This window comes from Puntigrus tetrazona, chromosome 13, assembly GCF_018831695.1.
Source record: "Puntigrus tetrazona isolate hp1 chromosome 13, ASM1883169v1, whole genome shotgun sequence".
In the NCBI taxonomy this organism is placed as follows: domain Eukaryota; kingdom Metazoa; phylum Chordata; class Actinopteri; order Cypriniformes; family Cyprinidae; genus Puntigrus; species Puntigrus tetrazona.
Genome location: NC_056711.1, coordinates 5,248,850 through 5,272,298, shown reverse-complemented (window position 1 = coordinate 5,272,298; position 23,449 = coordinate 5,248,850). Strand labels below are relative to the sequence as shown.

The window sequence follows — 23,449 nt, the reverse complement described above, 5'->3', positions numbered from 1 at the left end:
AAACTCTAAAAACTAGTGGTCATTTCTTTTAAATATTTCTAATACCGGTATCTAATATAATACAAACTAATGAATAGATGTACTATCTAGTAAATGTCAGAACGAGCACTGTGTAGAATGTCCTCTATTCAACAGCCAAGTGGCAAGGGTTTTATGAATCTCACAATGTCCGGATATCTGCTGAATGATCTTTCTAGCTAATATAAAGGCCAATCATTGCCAGTTGCAGCTGTCTTCTCTTTGAAATGCAGAAGAGCTGTACAGCTCTCCTTGTGAGGATAAGCTGATTTTCAAGGCAGAAATGAGAACTCATTGTGAGCAGTTCAACACATCTGTTCTTGCAAAACTGAGCAAGTGAGAGCTTCCTCAGAGAAGTTCTTCCCATCACTCCACCTGTAGTGTGTCCCGAAGAGACACTTACACAGAGAGACAGAGAATGCATGTCTTGAGATGCGTGTCGTGCTCAATGACTAGGATATTTGGAGTCTCTCTTTCCCTCTCTGCCGTCATGTCCTCTATTGATAGTAATGTGACATTGCAGACAGACTGGGTGCTGACACCAATGACAGAATCATGCTAACCAGGGCATATTCCTCGCTGTGTGTGTGTGTAAGCAGGCTAGGATATTTTAGACACACACACACACACACACACACACACACACACAAGTTCTTTGGCATCAATAATACATTTACAGTGGCCCCCCCCAAAAAATTGGGATACTCACGTCACATTTACAGATACCGGGAAACCATTGCAATCCCTTGTGAAAAAGAAGTGAATTTAATTATAATATAATCAGTTTTGCATTTGTTAACACTGTCGGATAGGTTTAAGGTTTAGGGTACATTTACAACATGATAGAGTATTAACTTTTAGCAACAGTCCATGGATATTTCAATTCTGCTTGGCCCCAATACATGCCTATATCAATGTAATAAAGGGTTCAGGGTTCACGCATTGAGCCTGTGTTTTAGTGCCATTCCGTGGACATATCACTTTGAAACTGTATCGAAACGTGCAGTAAGGCATGTAAAAACGTCATTTAGTATATATTTGATTTTTTTTTTTAATGCAAATACTCTTTTGAAACGCATTTCTTTTTTCAAAACTAAAAGCAATTTCGTTTTTATTGTCACTTGCTTCGTTGTTCTGTTACATAATGCATATAGATTTTTTATTGTCCCTTTTAATTAGTGACTTTTCGGAGCCACTTTACCTCAGCGTTGATACAGCTATTTGTTTCTCCTTTTCTCACTTTCACCTTTCAGATATACACACGCTCACTGCAGGATCCCCCAGATGGCTCCATGTCACCTAACAGGAACAAAATCCATCAGGAATAATGTGACATCGGTTGGACAAACACACACACCGACACATCCAGACAGACCATCCTCATCCACTGCTGCAGTGAGCCATCTGTGAATCACAAAATGATTTATTTATTCAGAGATAAACATCACACATGCTCTCATTCTCTCGCTCTCTGCTCCTCACACAAAAAGACAGGCACATGGGCACACTGTCTTTTTTTTCTCTTATGTTGTGTATGTGCGCGTCTATGTACCTTGGTGAGCAGCAAACGAGCTGGAAGGAAGACCTGGCCCCTCCATCTTCATCTAAAAGAGCGTTCCGTTTCAGTCTACCGCGCAACATCTCTGTTTCTCCCCCTCGCGCTTGATGGATAGGAAAAATGACGAAGGAGTGTTGATGTACAAAGGGATGAATAATCAGTATGTCTGTGTCCCCTACCGATGTCATCCTGAGTTGCGAGGACATGCTCTCTAGAGTAGTAAACAGCACATAGAGCCCCGAGGAAAGCAGCTCCAGCAACTGTACAAAAAGATCCCAGCTTAAATCAGAAACATCACTGAAGTTTAGTTTAAGCTAAACCCAAATGCTTGTCCTCTTTTATTCAGCAGAGAAAAGAGTTGGGTAAGAGCCCGTCGCTGTCAGAAGAAACAGCTCCTGAAGAAGTGACAGCAATCAACACCGTCTTTTACGGTTTACAGAGATACTGCACTTACACAGATAAGGATGCATTCATTGCTAACACACACTCACATATTCAAAAGGCCTTTCAACCAGCACTGTTCTGCACTCATCTGAATTCACAACCAATCTTCTGTTTGAGGTCTCAGAGACACCAAGGCCCTTGATGAAATATTATGTTTTAAGTTCATGATTTTTCCTAGTCTTGTGAGAACTGAAATCAAATTTCAACTTGATGACATACTTTAAACATGCTCAATGACAAATGTTTCATTATGCAAGTATTGGGTCTCGGGGAACATGAATAAATGCAATTGATTTTTTGTTTTTACAAGCCGTGATGTTCAACTTGGTGCGCACACTGTTGGCTTTTTGGACTGTGTGTTTTTGCTGGGGCAAATCAACACCAAACTGGAAAAAAAGATGAGTGATTCCATGCCCATATGGAGATGTCAGAAGAAAAGAAGGTGTGAGAACTTCCAAGGTTTAAAAAGAAAAACATACGATTAAAAGCGCTGACTCACTACACAAGGTCTCATTCTCTACCAGGCCTGTGCACAATAAATAACTCCCTGAACCAATCAGCATTAACAGTGGCTGCTGTTCAGTCGGTTAGTGTTCATTTGTATTTTAAATGAAATTTTCCTTTTTTTTGTGTGAGTTTTATTCATTTTTGTTTAGTCGATATTGGGGGCTTTTTTATTACGTTTATTTAGCTTTGTTATTTTAGTACTTCAACTTTATACAAAATCCAGATATGTTGCACTGACAACCTGCTAAAATAAGCTTACTTTTTATATTTTATTTCATTAAAATTTTTAGATTTCAGCAATCTTAGATAAAAAAGGGTACAAAGCTGTCACTGGGCCAGCACTCTTTCAAAAGGCAAAACCCCTGCAGGCTTGCTCAGAAAGCCAAAAGTGCAACAAAGCAGATATTTCAGACTCACTCAATCACTTTCTCAATCTACTTGCATTGTGCTGTGGAAGATTTTTGCACAAGTTTTGAAATAAGCTTTCATTTTATATTTTATTTCATTTCAATTTTTATATTTCAAGAGTCTTCAAAAGGGTACAAAGATGTCACTGGGCCAATATTCTTTTCAAAAGGTACTAATATGTACTAGTTACAAATAAGGTACAAAGACGTTCCTTTGAGCTTTTGTACCTTAGGGTAACTCCCCAGTGACAGTTCCTGGTCTAATAAATAAAATGACCCTAGTTATTGAGCTCTGAGAAACAATTACCAATGTCCTTTTATTAAAAATAAAATATTTAGATATTCTTATAACTGACCGATGAATTTTAAAGTTGTTCCAAACCGGTCACTCACTCACACACACACACACACACACACACACACACACACATACACACATATACATATATATATATATATATATATATATATATATATATATATATATATATATATATATATATATATATATATATATATATATATATATAAAATGTAATATAGTCAATGGGCACCAACAACTGTTTGGTTATCCACATTCTGTAATATATAATGAAGAAAGAACTTGATTTGGAGAAAATAATTTCATGAAATCTGTAAGATGTATTTAAACATACTTTTTGTTTGTAGACCAACAGGCATTTCTTCCTGTGCTTCCTAATCTGCATCTGTAATTTCTTACAAAAGTAATTAAACACTGAACAATGAATACTAATCAAAATTTAACTATGTGCATTTGACAAACACACCAACAAAAACAAAAAAACTAATTTCCACAACAACACAAGCTAAAAGAAACAAAACACATCCGTACACTCTCATAACAGGCAAATTGTTTACGTTAATGTCATGACAGCATTTTAATGAAGGATCATGCCATTCAGTCCTAACTGAAGAAACACACATCTCAGGGAATGGAAAAATGATGATTGAAATGTTTGAGGGAGAATTATGGAGAGGCATTTCTCGGGCCAAGGTTTATGGCATATATCAAGAGGGTTTGGAAAAATACTTCACTTTTGGACTGGTCAAGAGTCTCATAAAACCCCTGCAGGCTTGCTCAGAAAGCCAAAAGTGCAACAAAGCAGATATTTCAGACTCACTCAATCACTTTCTCAATCTACTTGCATTGTGCTGTGGAAGATTTCTGCACAAGTCTTCCCCGAATAACTCTGAAACGACAAGCGACATTGTCAGTCAAATCAGAGTCTGCGACAAGCAAGATTGTTTTATGTCTTCGCTTTGATTTCTGTTTTCATATTTAATGGTTAGAAACTTTGATTTCTGTATGCTCAGCGACGGGGAAAAAAACCCTTCACTGATTCGAGTCTGTCTATCTGCTCAGTCAAATGAAGCCCTTTTTTTTTTTTGCCGCATCATGCTCATTTGAGCCCGCATGGATGCAAACAAACAGGTCTTCAGATTCATTACTGGGTTACATCACTTAGCATTATATCTACATAATCAGCTTAGATTAGCTGTCAATTTATTTTAAGCACTGATCTAGTTTTCTTGTTTTATGTAACTAGTTATTTTTATATAAAGATATAATAATCCATGTAATTAGCAATTAGGTATTATCTAAAGAAAAATGAAGGTCATGTGTTTTATAATCGACAATGTGAGAAAATAGTGAGTCAAGCAGAATGCATCAAACAATAATACTGTTTTTAATCCCCCGCTTGCACCAAGAATTCAAATGAGGTTGATGCAGGGAGAGAAAAAGAAGAGAGCATAAAAACATCGATAATATCCTAAAGATACTCTCAAAGGCCACAATTCAAAACATGCGCTTGCCTACTTGAGAGTCGCATTGATAGATATGAAATGAAAAATTTGGATGGGCTCTTCAATTATTCCTTCACAACTGTGACAAACAGAATAATCACACCAATTTACAGCTAAGACATTTCAATGCACAGAGGAGTTGAATAAACCACCTCTCACTGTTCCAATAAAACATTAACATAACAGCTCCCTCTCCAGTTGTCGATTTTTTTTTTATTTTCGTCATATTTTATTAACAGCAATGTTGAAATAGTGTTGAAAGGGCAGGAAATGATGGCGAGGAGCCATGCTCAAATTCACGTTTCCCAAACGAGCACCACAGACGCTACGCCACGGCTCTGACCCTCCCTGGTTGTTTACATAAAATTCTCTTTCTGAGTAAAGATCCTTGTTCAAAGTGTTGAATAAATAATTCTGTTTCTTCCTCCTCCTAAAAAGGAAAACCCTGCTGTTCAGTAAAAAAAATTTAAAAAAAAGCAAAATCCCACTCCTAGAGTAAACCAGGAATGGAGGTGGGAAGATCTGACAGCTGAGACTTATTTCATTCTTTTTTTTTCCCCTTCAATCCCCTTTTTAACTTCGCTACAAATGTTCCACTAATGTTTCCCTAAAGCCCTCATTGGCTTTCATTGATAAAAATGGTCAGTGGAAACATTTAAAGACACCTACTGTCTTCAGGAGTTTGAGTCTAAATGAGACAATTTAAATTAATTTAGTTTGAAGTTCAGCTGTGCAGCCAGACTGACAGTCTGAACCTCAAACACGCACCGACTGCATTGCTTTGTTTGTTCTTGAATGCTGAATATTGTTTTTCATTATTCAAAAAAAAAAAAACACACACACAACATGAAGGGAAAAAAAACATCCTACCTTTCAAAGGAAGTGTGTAGGAGTTGTGATGTACAAAATGGCAGAGGAAGTTTGTATCAGTCATTTACTGATACAAGAAAAGAAAAGAAAAAAACCTGGAACCACTGTGCTCCTTAAGAACTTTAAAGCTACTGACAAAACTGGGGTTTTCTTGTGGATTTCATGTGAAAACTGTATCTTGTGCACAAGTTGTGTCTACAGAATTTCAGTCTAAATAACTTTGGGTGCAAATAAAACCCAGCATGTAAGTTATGTCCAGATATAACTCTAATATGTTTGGTTGAAACTATGAACTATGTAAGACGAGCAAAGACTGATTAATAATGCACATTCAGACATGAAACCCAAAAATTCTAGATTATCTTAACCTCAGAATGTAGAGGAGGTTGTTTGGTGAAATTTTGTGTTACTTGCTCACCAATGAATGCTTTGCAGCGAATGGGCGCCGTCAGAATGAGAGCCCAAACAGCTCTAAGAAACAAAAACCCGGGCCATCGATTGGCAAATAAAAAGAAGCATATAAACAAATCCATCATTAAAACATTTTTAACTTCAAAACGTTGCTTTTGACTAAAATGCGATACATATAGCATAGCCCATAAACCATAAAGTCCATCCTCTCAAGTCTCTGTTATCTGTCAAATTTCTGCCCTAAGACACTTAAAATGGAGAAAGCAATATTATGGATAGAGGAGTTGCATTTAAGCCAGAAGCAACAGTTTGAAGTTGAAAAGATCTTAATCATGTTTTTGTTTCTTACAAACACACAGCTCTTTGCTTAGCAAGACGTTACTTGACTGGAGTCTGTTTGGACTCTCAATCTGACGGCACCCATTCGCTTTAGAGGATATATTGGTGAGCAAGTGATGCAAGGCTAAATTTCTCCAAATCTATTGAGATGAAGAAACAAACTCATTTACATCTTTGAAAGCCCGAGGACGAGTGCATTTTCATCAGGTTTTCATTTTCAGGTGAAGTATTCTCTGAGTTTGTGATTATGCAAGTTTCATCTCTGTGCTTAATTTACTTATGTTTGAGATTAGATCCAAAAACCCAAGATTTAACATAATGAAGGTTCAATTTTAAAAAGTTCTTCTAGAGGGAAATGTACACCTGTTAAATGACAGACATTTTATTATGAAGGGGTAAAAGAGAGTGACAGTAATAATAACACTACTACGGTTAGAGCTGAGACTCGGCATACACTGAAGCACAATTTAAATGTGATTACTTGAGGCTTTCATCAAGACCTGGGAGAAAAAAATATTCCCCAATTTAGGACAGAATCATCAGACAGCTGAATAACAGATTTCACAGCTGAAGTGGATCCAAATGTGCCAAGAAACGCTCTATGATTTCTGTAATAATTGCGTTTGTGTTGTGCAAGCGTACATTTAAAACCAAGGCTTTTTGAACCTCTTGTGATGCATGATGAATATGTCGGAATTAATAACACACTAAATATTGTTGTGTTGTTTGAAGCAGTTGAAACAACAGGGGAGTAACCATTAAGGACAAACTGTCTCCTACTTGAATTTATCATGTTGAAAGGATAATAGCAATGTGTTTGTAAGAGAAATAAAAAAAAGAACTGTAAAGAAAATCTGTATTATAAGTATCTTAATCTCCTGAGTCAAACTTCCCTCTCTGGGTTTTTTTAGCCCCTTTGTAATTTCATGTTACAGTTTCCTTGCTGTTATGAGACGCTGAGCACTATGATATGATTATTGATTATTCTATGATATGAATGATTATTCTACCTAAAATCAAGACACCAAAGCCTGATCAAGAAGACGCATTTTATTTTAACATATAGGTAAAACTGTACATTATGATTATTCATGTGTATGTTATTTATTACCACTTCCTGCTGTTGGGATATTATTACTATAGCCATATTCATTTATCGTTTCTTAGAGAATAAATAAGCAGTACAGTAAATGTTTCATTTGTGTTCACAATATCGCCTTGAATTAAAATACACTTTCTAATAATAACAATAACCTAAAAATCCTTGCAAAATGGCTTGTTCCACAATTCTTAGAGCAAAAATGTAACATATGACCACCCACATTCGTAATGGCTGTGTGTAGCACCTACAGCTCTGCAAATGCTTCAAAATCACCTCAACATAAGGACAAAGAGGTACAGTTCATTTTAAAAAGGTCCCAAATCTTAACATATTGTGCGGCGCATTTTGCAACAGCACAATCACAAAAAAAAAAAGCTGGTTTCTCATATGACAGCAGCGGATATCTTAAGGGCATAACAGCAAAAAAATATATTCTAAAAATAAGAGAGAGGTGAAACATGGTTATGAAAAGCTATAATTTTCAGTCATTTTAAGTGGATTTAAAGTGATTAGAAAATACAAATATAGAGCCCTTGAAAGCTGTCAGCTGAACATTTTACATCCACAGACGTGCAGACAGAGACATCGCTAACTACTCAATTCAAACGCTACTGTGATCACATGTAATGTGCTATAGGCCCTTTCAGTGTAAGTGTGTCTAAACAACACTTCACAGCTACAGAGCATTTGGCCAAAATGTGCTCTTGTCATACTTGATGCAAGAGGAACGCCAACCATCTCTACTCTAGAAGGCATCTGACACAAGGAAGTCAGAGAAGCCTCATACTCACCAGTCAACATATTGAAGCGCGGTACTTGTGAGTTATGACTGGCCTCACACTTGCTATAAGTGGACGTCCTCGCCCTCCCTTCGTTCCCGGCACAGCATGATGACAGAGGTAACTCGTCATTATTAAATCAGGGGAATGAGAGGCTAAAAACGGATTTTCAGGAATTGCGTGATTGCTCCGTTGGCCTAGATATCAAGGCGTCATACTGCCTTGTCAATCAGCCATCTCAGATCTGTTGGCAGACACGCTGCTGTGAACTACTGAATTATTTTAGATGAAAGTGTTACAGGATTATTCAAATTGCCACGCACTTGACTAAAGCGAAACATACAGCAATTAATAAAATGCAACACTGCCCTCTAGAGGAGAGCCAGATATACATGTACCGCGATGGATTTATTTTGACCCAGCCAGACGGTAATAATTATATAAATTCAATTAACTCAATGAACAATGTTATCAACCGACTATTTATGGACAGCTAATAAGTTACTTCAAAGTCATTCTTCCTAAGACATCACAAAGAGCTTTACTTGAACAGCTTTTGGTATACCTCACACTAAAATGCCAAAAGCTGCTTTTTTTTAGTGTGGGTTGGGCTTTATTACTCTCTGAATATGTTTATACCAACACACACTGTTTCATTTGCTCACGTAGCTTGATATCTCTTTATCCAGGGCTGAGGCAAAACGGTGGTTGAGGAAGAGGAGCTGACCGTGGGGAAGCAGTCTGTGCAACAATGCATCCACGCGATCACTTTTCAGCAACACCTGAAAATAACAGCTATGTCAGCTAGAGAGAATAAGGGTAGCATCGAATAATCAGTAACTCGGCAATCTACCTATTTGCCGTGAATGTGTTCTTGTTCACTGTATGACAACAACTCCAGCCCTGTTCATAAAGTAATTTTTGGCCATAAACACCCCTGAGCTCATTGGATTGTTTTTCTGTGAACGTATTGATCGCAATGTAATTAACTGCTTATCGTGTTTGAGATGTATATTCTCATCATTTCAATTGAGCCCACTGCTAGTCTTTTTGGTGTGGAGAAACTAGGCCAGCAAACATAAGAAAAACTTGCACACAGAGTGCTTTATAAGACTGCCGGAGTTCAACTGAAGTTCAATTTCAGCTTTACAATAACAGCAATACAATGGTTTACAGACTCTAGGCTGCATGGATCTATGAAACGATACAATGAAAACACCAAACAACTTAAATACATTCACACAACAGTCACTCAAATGCACAATAATAACAACTTTTTTTACACTGCCATGTAGTGTTTGAGGTCAGGAAGATTCATTATTATTATTGCAAAAAAAGGCTGCTCTTTCAAAATTTCTATTCATCAGAAAAATGTCCAAAAGACGTATCATGGTTTCAACAAAAATAACGAGCAGCACAACTGTTTTCAGCATTGATAGTACTACATTATGGTGACTGGTGATATTTTATATGTTAATGGCATTAATTAGGAGTGGTTTACAAGGCAGAGAGCTGAAACCATTCATCTGCATGCAAGTTTATCATCATTTGAGATTCATACGATTTCTGAAATCTGAAAGAGAGGCGTACGTGCGTTTTTTTGGTCAGATGTTCATTCAATGAATCGTATTGGATAAATGTAAATGTTGGTTCTGTATGTTAGACCCATATGCAAACACACGAGCACAGCGAACGGGTTAAACACGCAAACATACATGCAACACACATACAAACACGCAGATGCATGCACAACACAGATCCTTCAAAAAGTTATGACTCACAGCTGTAGTGCAAAACACCTTGAATTTGAACATTTTCACTCTTTTTTTTTTAAGTCTGGAGCCCCGTGCATGAGCAATATTAATAGAGCAGCCCCAATAAAACAATGATTAGGGCCAGGCAAAGCTCACCTCAGCACCGGTTCCCAGCAGACGTAGCTCCTCCAGGCAGTGACGGGCGATGTTGCGAAGCGCTCCCTCTGCGAGCAGCAGGTTTTCGTGTGATCTGCAGACCAGAGTGAACGCCAGAGAATGAACCCCCAGCCACAGAACAACAGCGCGGTCTGGGAAGAGCTCTGCATCGCCCAGGGAAAACACTCCGCTGTCAGCTTCACCCAGAGCTGCGGCCTCCTCACCCAGCACCGCCTCCACACCCAAACCGCCCGAGGCCTCCCGACTCAGAGCCACAGCACTCCTCACCTGCCTGACAGAGGAAAGACAGCAGCGCTTCCCATGGGTACACATACAAAGTGCCAGCATGCATTGTTTCTGCCAAAACACCACTGTTACTGCAGCTCTTGCTAATACAGATATTGATAGCAGGACAGTTACCTAAAAAAAAACTTTTTTTATAATCATTTACTAACTCTCATGTCGTTCCTAACAGACGTGTATGATTTATTTCTTCTATGGAATAATGGATACATATGTGGATAGAGGTTATTGCACATATTTTTGCACATATACAATATACACATATACAATCTCCTATAAATATATAGGAAGAAAGCAGTCAGACATGAGAATGAGTATGTATAATTCAATAATTCAAGCAAGTTTGTCACCAAAACAAAATAAACAAAACGATCGCGATGAAAGAAACATTTGAATGAAATCTCTTATTAGTAAATGTAATCATTTCAAGTTGTCGATTTGATAGTAAGAATTTGGCGAAAACGGTTTACATTCGTGAACTGCTCTCACCTCGCCACCACGTGGAGCTTCTCTTTCTGCATCAGTCGCCTCTGCTCCGGTGTGAAGTCACCGTCTCCGGTCTCGGGTCCGAACGCGCGCGCGTACAGTATCCGACTCTCGCCTGCGGAGAGCGCGCTCACCGGACACACCGTGTGGATTAAGAAGCAAATCACCATGGCCGATCCGGCATATCACAAACCACCGATGAAAACACGCACGAGAACGTAAACTTTGTAATAAATGTGTGTCAAACTCGTGACTCCTTGCATGGGTTCTTCCGTGTTTGGTCACATGACTGCGAATCAGCTGACCGGTCTCGCGTAGTTCCGTTTTTTAACTCTAGATGGCGCTCTTTGATGACTGATAGATGTTCCGCTAAAACGATAGGACCTTTTAAAGTCTATGGATGGGACAAATTCTTATCTTATCTTAAATCTGTCGCAATATTTGGAACACTTTATTTCAATAATCCACCTTAGACGTTTTACAACTACTCATTTTACAACACTGTTTTGTTGCCTACAAAGTGTGGTACAAAATAAACTTTTAATGTTTTGGAGAATTTAAGGAGTGAATTATGTGGTGTATATACACTGTTCTTAGGCCACCACCAGACTAATTAGTCCTTTCTTCAGTCTGATCCTGTGTGGTATGCAAGTTGTACCCTAGTGACTGCAAAAAGTCATTAACTGTACAGTTCTCCGCCCAACAACATTCTCCAACGTGTACATGTTAAACAAAGGAGCATGTTTATACGCATACAAAGTGCCATTGACAGAAGACTAATTGGGACGTATTCAAACACATGCACTCTGACACACACAAAGGACAGCTGTTTTTCTTAGCAACTGCTGGTCATGCTCACTTAACCCATGAGAGAGGAGGACACGCATCTCCCCCCACTTCCTGCTAAAGTCAGCGTACATAAACACATAACAAACGATCGGTCTGACGCATCCAGCGCATGAGAGACTGGGACACGAACAAAAGAAAAATCAATGTCCCCGTGCAGAAAAATAGAGCATAAAACTGATAGCCTGTCGATGAGCGAAAAAAAAAAGATACAGGAAGACAGTGGGCAGAAAGAAAAGCCAAGGCCCCGTTCAGAAGAACTTGCTGTTGCAAAAGTGACACAAAAAGGATGTGGTTAAAATGATGGCAATATTCCAGCCTTTACAGCCGATTCTGGTAATTTTTAGAGGCAGGCTAGCAAAGCAGAAACACTATGACAAAGGAAACTCAGCATGCGTAAGATCCTCTTACTCAAATTTGACTTATTTTCTGTCTCTCTGTGGTTAAACTAAAACCACAGAGATCCAAAGTAGGAAACAAAACGTGAAGTTTCAGCCTTCTGACTCGAGGAAAATATTAGACATTGATTCCCAGCACAAAACATACAAATTAATTTAAATCAAGAAAAAAAAAAATCTACCAACAAATCACAGATTTAGAAATGTAATGTATAAAATAACCCTTAACTGAAACCTTAGTATATTGTAATTTAAGTTCTGGATCTACAGATTTAAAAAAAAAAGGTTTTGCCTGTAGTGTCTTGCCTTGAAATGTTAAGACAAACTACTTTTGAAAGTCTAAAGTCAGATGTATTATGAATACATTTTAACAGATGTGCATGGTCGCATTTCAAATTACCGTTTTGAGTAAGAACACTGTTTATTTAATAAAGCTCTACATGATTTAGTCTGGTGGGATTCAAGCTGCATGCACAGTATCTAAAAGTTTGGCACTAGCCCAACGGCTCGAAACCTCTTCTACCATCCTAATATAAACATCTGTTAAACATTTAGCACTTATTTTAAACACTTAAACTTTAATTTCTTGTTTGCTTGTACTGATGAGAGCGCCCAAATAACACTTTCACTTATTAACCAAACAGACACGTGAGTGCAGGAACTGCTCTGACAAACGTGCCAGGATGTCAGGGAACGGCTGGGAACGGCCGGGAGCTGCAGGCTCCTCCTCCTTGGAAGAGCTTTGGAATGCAAATGTGTGCAGGGACACGTGCTGGTGCTCGACTAACCGCATTCAAGGTCTCTGCTAGACCGGTATATTTGAAAAAACACGTGACTCATCCACCCCACGCCAGCGAATAACAGCACACAGATTCAAGACATGATTGAGCAAAGAGCTGTTACCCCAAACTCCAAGTTTATTAATGAATGCATACACCAGCCTCTCAGTCACACATGACCAATAAAACACACTCAGGAAGGTAAAAATATACAAAACACACCTTGCACGGGAGATTTGCAACTCTCAACTGTCACTGGTGTACAGACAAATAGAACTAGATCTCGTTTCGGAACATTTTGGTGAACATTGTGGTCATCACTTGCTGACCAGCAGCAGAAAAATTCAGGATCCCGTCCCCGAGTTAAAGCTGTCAGCCAAGTGAGGGAAAAAAAAAAAATTAAAATAAAATATTATTGCTAGCTCCCCCTAAAAGAACGCTCGATGTCCAAAAAACGCAAACCAGGACACTCGAAGCAATATAGTAATTGCCAAAACAAACAGGTCAAGATTTAAAGTCATTATTTTGCGATTATGAGAATTTGCATAATTGTGATATTCAAAATATATAAACCAATTTATACAATGTAATCCGTCCTCTGGCTGCAATCACAGCTTTACTATTGGGCAACTGACCAGATGTGAGAAAGGGAGGCAAAACGAATGCATAAATCACGTAATCACCACAACAATTAAAAAAAGGGGAAGTGCTCAAGGGGAACGGGGAGCAAGGTAAAATAGTCACTAATTTATCCAACATACAAGTTAGGACAAGCCAATGGCCAAAAACCTGGGAGTAAAAAAAAAAAAAAAAATTAAATAAAAAAAGAAAAAGATACAGGCGAGTTAAAACGTGTATACTTAATACATGACAGTGACATGTAGCTGTGTGTTTCTCAAGGGAGACCAGGGTGGTGAATAATGGCAGTTTAAAAAAAAAAAAAAAAATTATAATTATAAAGATCGAACCAAACAGGCAGAGATGCATAATAGCCTCTCAACCTCATTTGACTCTGCGGTACAACAGAAATACCAAACCCTGAAAACCAACAGCTGTTCCCATCAAACACACGTCTTCAGGTCATGTGTGAGGGCAGCATCTGAGCGAGTAACGGCAGTACGGTGGAGAGGGAACGCGAGGCTCAAAGATTTTTGAGACGGCTGTACATGTCTCTCTTGCTGCGTTCTCCAGCCCAGGTGCGGCTCTTAAGGCGGAACTTCCTCAGGTCTTCTTTAAAGTCTTCATGATGCATCGGCCTGTAAGCCTGCGGTTCACAGACCGACTATAGGAGAAAAACGCACACATTATAAACTTGAAGAGAGCGCCAAAACTAGGAATGTTTAAACTGTGAAGGCACACATACCTTGTGAAGTGGGAAAAAGTCTTTGTAACCTCCCTTCAGGATATAGAGTTCAGGGTAATGGAGGTTGGGGTACTCGTTCAAAAATCGATCTCTTTGTCGAACAAAGCGGCACATCCGTGGGCCACGTTCAGATGAGAATTCACAGTGGAAAACCAGCAGGACACGCTTCTCGGGACATTCGGGGAGAATAGGACTCTTTAAAAAGTAGTCTTCAATTTGATCCTCTTGATGGAAGTTAAGGGCACCCTGAAAGGAGGACAAACAAGTCAGCAAAATCTGACCCACACAAATACGACAGCAGGCAACTGCATCAAGGTTAATTAAATTCCTAACCTTAATATGGCCGCCCTCGTACTCGGACGGATAACGGCAGTCGATGACAAACAGCCTCTCCACCAGATCGCTGTACTGGCCTTTCATTGCATTAACCATCTGAAAACACAGAAACAGATGTCAGAAAATTTGATTACAAAAAAAAAAAAAAAAAAAAAAAAAAAAAAAAAAAAAAAAAAAGTGCCAGTGTACATACTTTTTATAGATTACATGCAACTGCTTGTTTTGCTTATCCTTGCATTTGAAAGTTGGATGCTAAATGTTAACATGTGCAAACTTACAATTTCTGGAGTGATGTATTTCAACTCTTGGTGTTTTCCATCAACTGTGGGTAGTGCAGGAGCCTTATTTATATATAAAAAAAAAAAAAAAAAACGCTTTTAAAATGGTGTTTGATTTATTTTTATGAGATGAGATATATATATATATATATGTGTGTGTGTGTGTGTGTGTGTGAGAGAGCACATGTCATTATTACTACTACTACTACTACAACATGCAATAATAATCACCTTGGTGAAATCTCCAGTCACATTACTGGGATCTGTATCCAACATTCTTTCAATCTGGGTGTGATTAAATGACTTTGACCTTTGAACCTGTAAAACGCAGGGATTAAAATTAGACCCAAATTATAAACTCTATATGGTTGCTGTTGTTTTTCCAGTGAGATCTGACCTGATGAGGTATAACATCGTCTTGTTCTGTGGGTGCAACTTGTGTCCCCGCCAGGCTCCGCCTCCTCTTCACTCTGACAGGTGTGTTTTCATCTTGCGGCCTCTCAGGTCTCTTGAGCGGGATACGCCCTCCGGGGTTCGGCATAGAGGGAGATCGAAACAAACCACGCGGGCGGCAACGAACAACAGGCTAAGGGCAATAAAGTGGGTTGGGTCGTTAACCATCATGGAAATAACCATAAAAAGCTAATCAAAAAGAGATAAAAAAATTGTAACAGCATACCGAATAATTACTGTCAGTACTTTGTTTAGCCACCAGAGGAGCTGTGAGAAGACTGTCCATCCCAAGAGGAACCTCCGAATCATTCTACATGAACAAATGCACTATGGTTATTCACAAATCGAAGAAGGAAAAAAAAAAAATTGCAAGAACAAAACAGCACATTAAAAAGTCACCTCGACATCATCCAGCCCCTCTAAGAAGCCATCATCATCATCATCGTCATGGAGACAGGAGAGAGAAGGGCGGCGCAATATAAAGGGACTGATCTCGTCTGAGGAGTCAGGCTGCTGGGATGAAGGTGGGGAAAGCTGCAGAACAGAAGAAAATTCAAGCCAAGTTACACCAGCATGAAAATGAATCCTTCGTTCTTGAAACAGGTTCGGCCAAGGATGCATGTTGTACCATTAAAGCAGGAGCAGAGTTGGGTCGGCCGGCAAAAGCATCCTTGGTGCCTCCAGCAGACCGCGTACGACAGCGTGATGCTGGCATGGAAGGCTTCTTGAACTCAAAATTCTCCTGGGAAGAAAAAAAAATATATATATAAATTAATTGACTGAATCAAAGTCGCTGTAAGAGCAAATATAAAGTCATGAATTACACAACTTTCCAATAATCAAATCATAGCACCCACTCTCTCAAAGCAACTCCCAGTTCATTCTGAGCATGAAAACATCAACATACTGCCTACAGAACCAAACAAACAAGCTAGAGACACAAAACACACCTCAGCCAGGTTCTCTTTGTTGTCGCTGCTATTCGCACAAGTCCACACTCCATAGCGCGACGGATCTGGTTCTTTATTTCTCAAATTGGGACTGTGACCCAAACATTGCAGCTACAAAGAGGGAGGGGAAAAAAAAATAAAAAAAGGTTTATACTTGAGCCACAGTGTAAAAGTTTGGGGTCAGTTAAAGTAGCACTTATTTAGCAAGGCCACAAAAAAAAAAAAAAAGACAGTAAGAGACACTTGTAAAACAGGTTTGGTGAACGCGAGATGTTGCATGAGTGGATAAAGAATAAACTTACTGGCAAAGAGTGTATCCTGCGAATGGGCATTTTTCTGTATAAACAAGAAGAATATTTGATTAAACCCAAGTCGATACAACGGATTACTCTGACAAACGCATCCTCTGCTTAGTAGTGCATGACCACTTACTCATTAACTGCTCGTGTGGCATCCTGCATGGCCTTCTCGAACCTGTGAGGAAAAAAGAAAACACTATTGAACGGTTCCTAGTGTATTCAAAGTCTCCTTCCACACAAACCAAACACAAGCCCAGACGACAATTCACGTAATCAGACCGCTAGGCCCCTCACAACTCTATATTTAACAAATACACCAATGCCCACCTGTATGCAAAACAGCCCTCGGCAGAACCTAGGAAAGGTGGGGGGGACCTTCTAATTTACCATATGCCCACACAACGCTAACCCCCTCTGTAAGCCTCTTTTGTTGGAAGAGGGGAGCAGGGGGAGAGAGTGAATGGTGGTTTGGAGGGGGAGGAGGTAAGGAGTGTGGCTCCTTCATAGCATAGGAAAAAGGAGGAATTAGAGTTAAGAAGGGGGTTCTGTAGTAACCCTGGCTACCTCACACACACATATTACTGCTCTATTCGGGCGCCTGCTCTCACAGGGCATGAAAAGCGTGCCACTATTCACCCAGCCCCCTTCAGAAACGAGCCACACACACACACACACACACACACACACACACACACACACACACACACACACACTGATGTGCGAGGTACCCAAACAGCTGCAGGCCTGGCTGCAGATAAATGGATTCCCACCGACACCAAATGGCTTGGAAAGGAGAGCCGTCTCACAGACCGTAGATTACCAGAGAGCTCACAGATTTAATGCATGCCGGATGAATAACACCATATGAGCCTTTGCAAATTTTTAAATGATAGTTTACCCAAATAAATATTTCTGGTTTATTCAATTAAGCTGCGTGTCATTCTGCCTAAAAATCTCACTTTGTGCCTCACAAAAGAAACCCACGCTCGCGAGCAACTTGTGAATGGCATCTCATTTTCGCTGCTTTAAAAACAGGATGCGCAGCACGGCTCAGATATCCAGCGACTCTGTGCGTGATCTGTGATGGCTGCCAGCATACGCTCAGCTAATCCGTGAAAAACAGACAGGCTGAGCATATGTACGCTCCATCTAACGGCAGGGACTAGATTAGACGTATAATCCTCAAGCCAAGCTCCATCCTGCATGTCAGATATTATGAGCGACAGGCAGAAGAATCATACTCACTTCTGCTCAGCATCCAGAGCATCCAAAGGGCTGGGTGACTCTAGTCCGAGACCTGTGGAGAAGAGAAACGGGTGAGAAAACCTGCACAAGCTGCTAATAATACAGCAGAGCTAAACTACAGCTTAAAGATCACTACTCGCATCCCAAAGAGTATGACCTGTCACACATCCACACAGTACGTCAGGCTTTAACATTGATCAAAATATTTATAAGGCACACAAATCTTATTACTAGCAACTCTCTTTATCTTATTAGTTACCGTTTTTGAAATGCCACATATGATTATTTGACAAAACAAGTTTACTATTTTACATTGGCGAACTGTGGCTTATTTGTCTTTATTCACTCAGACTAATGGAGGTTTGGTATATAGGTTGGTTTGCTTTCTTAATAAAAATATTGCACAAATGTTTGCACATTTTCTAATAAGAAATATACCAGTCTAAACAGAAACAAGTGTCTATTTATTTATTACTCTGGAACTGATACTGGTAACTTTTATAAAAAGTTAGTTTGCTAAAGAACAAGTATAATTAACTAATAAGTAACTGAATACGACCTTTTTAATTGAAATGCTCACTATCAGAATTATGTGGCAGTAACATAACAGACAGATAAAGGCTTAAAGGCTTGCCTTACACAGACTCACTGTCGTTGACGTTTTTACAGGAAAACAAGTGTTTATTTCCAGGCTAACCTGCATCTGAAGAAGCATCAGAGGCGAAGGAAGGGATCTTCAGGAGGGGCAGGTTTTTCTTCCGCTTTGGCGTCTCACATTGACTACATGAAAATGTCAAAGCAAAGAATTTGAAAACTGAAATGCAGTGCATTATATAACAGCATTACATAAAAATCTCGGCGATTACACGCTGCTTTGATAAAGAAAGTAATAAAAAGCCAATAATGTAATCAGCCTCGAAACAATTACAGGAAGTAGCTCCGCGGTTGTTTACTTTTGTACTCGTGCTACCAAAATAGCCAGTCTTCACTCACCCTCCGAGAACAGCGAGGTTATTCATGTTTAGAGCCAGGTTGGTCACAGGAGACAGCACCGCCATGGGTCCGGGGGAGGCCAGGCTCGCGCAGGGGGAGCCCCTCGCTCCGATCTCCGGCAAGGAGAGCCGCGGAGGTCGGAGGACTGCATCGGGCCCGGCGCTGAACGGATCGCTCACAGGGCTGATGTCGCCTGGAGAGATGACAAAATCCATTTCTGAAGGGACGCGGGTCTTCGGATGATTGAATGATTGAAAATAAAATCCAGTCAGGCGCGATTAAGACGACAAAGGGTTAAGCCAAGTTAGCAAGCGGCTTAAATTGATCTTATTTAGCGTTGAGAAAACAACTTGCAGAATTCTGCATAACTACTACGCCAGATTACACAAGACACGATTAAAAAAAAAAGGAGGGTGTTTAAAAATCCATATTCTTAGATATTTGTTGTCAGAGAGCTGCCGATTAGATGCACTCTCTCTGACCTTTCCAAACTCTGCTGCGGAAGAAAGTGCTGAATGTAGCTCTTATTTATGTTCAAAACATGCAGCGCACAAGCGGCAATCGGAGTAGCCAATGAGCAGCGCCGTTACATCTGATTCAACCAATGAGATGCGCTTCCTCTATTTTCCGCATTGTTCGCCAAAAGAAAGTGGGCGGTCCAAAGAATGACAGACAAATCTTACGTCCAATTAACATTGAGGTAACAACAGCGCTTCCATTAACTCACCCAATGGCTTTTATGTTTACATAAACTGGGCGGGATATAAATGTATAGATGTGGAAGGAGGAAAGATTTTCCCGCGGAACAGTTCAAGCTGCAGCTTGGTAACGCCCTCAGTTGTAAGAAAACCAATCAAATGCCAACGTCCTGGCGCGGAACGTACCACTCAAATCTCATAGACAAAGAAGTAAATATATGTTTGTTTAATACAAAACAAACGTTTATTAAACATCTGCTTTTGGTATATGTTTGTACAGGAAGTTCTCTGCAGTCTATTTATTTTACTTATCGGTGGTTGAAGTTACATTTTCCGTATTTTTAGCAATTATTCGATATGTTATCATACATATAATTTTTTATCATTGTAATGTATGACTTATCATACTTTCAGTTTCCATTACCTCATTCATTTAGAAAGAAATCTAGTGACGTCAAAAAGATTTTTAAAAAGACAATTAAAAACAATGGACATTCCTTATAAATGCACATTGTAACCTGAAAAAAGCTGAAGGAACAAAAAGGTTCCCGGGTTAACCTGCATGTCAACTACTTTCATATTAAATTAGCCATAGAAGCCAAATAGAGGCTGTGAGTGTTTAAATTAGCCTGAAGATAAGAGATAATACAAATGTTAATGACTGCAATTCTCAGCTTTTTGCTGACCCTGCTACATTTGCATAGCCACATTAACCTAGTTTCCATATTATGACAAATAGTACTGTTAGACGGTGACAGATTTGGTAAAACAAAAAGGGCTGATTGTGAACGCAGAACTCTATTATAGTGAAAATTGTAACCCTTTACAAAAATATAAATGTTTCTTGAAACAAGAAGGTTGCTATGGATGTTGGGTGATGAGGTAATTACATGAAATTACATTTTGTGGTCAATTCTATATGTTTGTTACGGGAAGGAGGTGACACTCTAACTTTATGCTAGGAGTGGGCTTGTCAGTGTATGACATAAATTAAATGAAGCTATGAGAATATATGTAAATATTACATTTTCCTTCCCTTTGTGGTGCGGATATATGATGAAGTTGGAGAACACATAGGCTGTAAGAGATAAAACATACAGTCACTTACCATTCAGTGCACGCCCAAAAAAATATCCAATATCTCACTTCACACATGCATCACAAACTACACCATGGCCCTCCAGACAGTAGATAGCCTTATGATTGCTTGAGAACATACAGACACTTTCCAAGACAAGACCTTCACTTCAGACTGCCTCTAAACAATAAAGTTCACTCTACAGGCAAGACTCACATAAGAATGTAATGCAAACTGTGGTACTGTCTGAGGGTTGTTGTTTTTTGGAGATCTTTCTTTAAACATTTGGTAAGTATGAACCGTGACAGCCTTATTAGAAAGACAAAACAACCTGACTGTTTCTGTTAGGCTTGATAACCTCCCAGCGCACCCTCCTCTGCTTCTGCAGGATCCCAATTCTAGCACAATGGGACTGTGGGAATAGGATGGGGAAGCTCATTGATTTACTTGCATGTCATTTAGTCATTTTATTGTAGGGTTTTTTTAAATACACATTCTATTGATTTATATAGAGACAGGTATGTATTTTGGGATGCATTTTATTTTCTTTTAATGCAAACTACTGGTGAGACTTGAAACTAACAAGCGTGATTCATCCAAAGAAGACTTAACAAGCATTTAATGAAATCTTACAACGAGGCAAACAAAAGTTTAATTGAATAGTTTTTGCCTATGCTAGTCTAATCACACGCATAACTAAAAAAATAGCATATTAGATTTACGGTGCACAGCTCTGAGCCAGCCAGGGTAACAATAATTGAAATCTCTAAACAATAAGTTCATACTAAAGAGCAGCATGAGAAGTCTCGTGTCAAACAGGATGAACAGGCTTGTATTGAAGGATCTCAGAGAACTTGCCCAGACAGTTTTACGGTGAAGTGATGTTTGCTAACAGGTAAACACCTGCTGTGAGGATTCACAAAAGGACACGCGGGGTTCCTCTGGGCGGGAGAGATCAGCTTCGGTTAAGACACAATTGTACCGGCACTGATATAATCTGTTCATTTAGATTTTTTTAAAAATAAAAAAGTAATAATAATTTTCACACAACTTATAATTAATGTTAGTGCTAGAAAGACCAAATGCGCACTGCTCAGTTAAAGCTGTACTAAGTAATCATTTGGAATTGAATGACAAAAAAAATGCAGATAAAGGAATCCTGATGATATATTTCTCATTATATTTAAAGAATAACACTATCTCTGAAGTGCTAAACTGGTGGTCCCGACACAATAGCTTATGAAAGCATTGTGCAAGTGCGCTGACCCGTTAAAAATGTCTGTTGCTTTAATGAACTTCCTGGATAAAGAGTAAAGTGGGGACTCATTCAGAAGGGAAGACGGTGCTCTGCCCCTGATCCACAGCACTCAAATTACAGTCGCATCTAGAAATGTGATGTACACCACCCTTTGGAAGCCATAAAACTTCAGCTTTTGTCTGCGTGTAAGTGAATGTTCACGTGCATATGTTGTGACAGGTGGTCCGGCCTAAACGCTTCTCATGTGAGACCGCCGCATCGGTGACTGGCTGAGTGTGAATGTAAGCATTTACATAGCTCTAATGTGGAGAGTGTATTGCTCTGTCATTAATGTTCTCCGCGGTTCAGCCTGCCTCATTACCACCCCGAGCCATCAGGAAAACCACAAATGGTGCAAAGGTTCGTGCATTAACACGTGCGTTGAGGAAGAACTGAATGGACTTAACCCCCTCACCTGACCCACACACACACCTCACTTACCGTAGATGTAAGAAATGGGAATGTGCCACTTCAGTCAAAGAGTTCAGATGTGATTAGCGACTGAATGAAAAGGCAGTGATGAGGCAGTTCGCGACATATTTTATTTGGTTGTTGTTGTTTTGTGTGTTAATGTGTGTGTGTGTGTGTGTGTGTGTGTTTTTGAATACAAATAAAGAGTAAATAAAAAGTGAAATGCATTTCATCTAGCCTATGTAGTACTCGTAAGTATACCATAGCATGCTAGTTATTACAATAATGATATATTTATAAACGTCCATTTAAATATATCTAAATGTATATTTCAGAAACTTTTATGCAATTAAAACAAACTGTAGTTAGCACATCTTATATACATAAATCTGAATGTCATGTATTTAATGCGTTTGCAATTTAGTGCATTTAAAATAAACATTAACACTGAATAAAACGCTTCAGTTAAAGTAATAAATTGCTTTGAATGTCTTCACTCACGTGTTTCCTCTTTAAAGCACGGCAAACAATTATAAAACCTTAACAATGTACATTTTTTATTTTGACATTATGATAAAGCGATTTTTTTCTACCTGAGAAAACATAATAATGGAAGTGTACTCTCCGTCTAATTCATTAATATTATGTTATCTGCTCGTTTTTTAATGTATTTTCATATAGGCTCCTTCGAGAGTTTAAGTACATTACAAATGCACGCCGAATACAATTATGTACACTTTTTCACAGAGGTAATACCTGAAACAGAAAACCCTCTCAGTCTTGTCCTTCCGTACGGACATTCTGACACACATACACAGTGAAGTGACCACCGCTGACCACGGCTTTCAGGTCAGCATGAAAGAGAGGCAGTAAGAGACAGAGAGAGGGGGAGAATGAGACGGGCTAGAACATCTGCCCACTGAGTCTCTTGAGAACAGATGGGCCTGCGGGGAGAAAATAACTCAGCCTTAGGCCGGCGTTCTGGAGGGAATACGAAAAAAAAGCAGGGACAAAAGAGAGAAGGGGGAGGAGAGCGCGGGGAAAAAAAGGGTAGGGGGTTTGTT

General features: G+C 39.3%; 2 protein-coding genes across 3 annotated transcripts; both read right to left on the bottom strand.

The window, feature by feature from the left end:
* Positions 1 to 1,051: 1,051 nt before the first annotated feature.
* On the bottom strand, positions 1,052 to 11,263 carry ap5s1 (adaptor related protein complex 5 subunit sigma 1). Of its 2 annotated transcripts, none has more exons than XM_043256127.1 (3): positions 10,965 to 11,263; positions 10,173 to 10,464; positions 1,052 to 1,422 (listed from the first exon to the last, which is right to left on the bottom strand). In XM_043256127.1, the coding sequence occupies exons 1-3, from the start codon at positions 11,129 to 11,131 to the stop codon at positions 1,399 to 1,401; spliced, it is 483 nt and encodes a 160-aa protein (XP_043112062.1). In that variant the 5' UTR covers positions 11,132 to 11,263; the 3' UTR covers positions 1,052 to 1,398. The 2 variants fall into 2 exon arrangements, with proteins under 2 accessions (XP_043112062.1, XP_043112061.1); XM_043256126.1 differs by lacking the exon at positions 1,052 to 1,422 and adding an exon at positions 7,412 to 9,044 and having other exon boundaries at positions 10,965 to 11,262.
* Positions 11,264 to 13,089: 1,826 nt separating this feature from the next.
* Positions 13,090 to 19,398, bottom strand: cdc25b (cell division cycle 25B). Its single transcript, XM_043254582.1, has 15 exons — positions 18,902 to 19,398; positions 18,606 to 18,688; positions 17,909 to 17,960; positions 16,797 to 16,838; positions 16,667 to 16,700; positions 16,365 to 16,475; positions 16,043 to 16,156; positions 15,814 to 15,948; positions 15,641 to 15,724; positions 15,359 to 15,547; positions 15,193 to 15,279; positions 14,962 to 15,024; positions 14,681 to 14,779; positions 14,348 to 14,593; positions 13,090 to 14,266 (listed from the first exon to the last, which is right to left on the bottom strand). Exons 1-15 carry the CDS (start codon positions 19,114 to 19,116, stop codon positions 14,126 to 14,128), a joined length of 1,695 nt encoding a protein of 564 aa, XP_043110517.1. The 5' UTR covers positions 19,117 to 19,398; the 3' UTR covers positions 13,090 to 14,125.
* Positions 19,399 to 23,449: the final 4,051 nt, after the last annotated feature.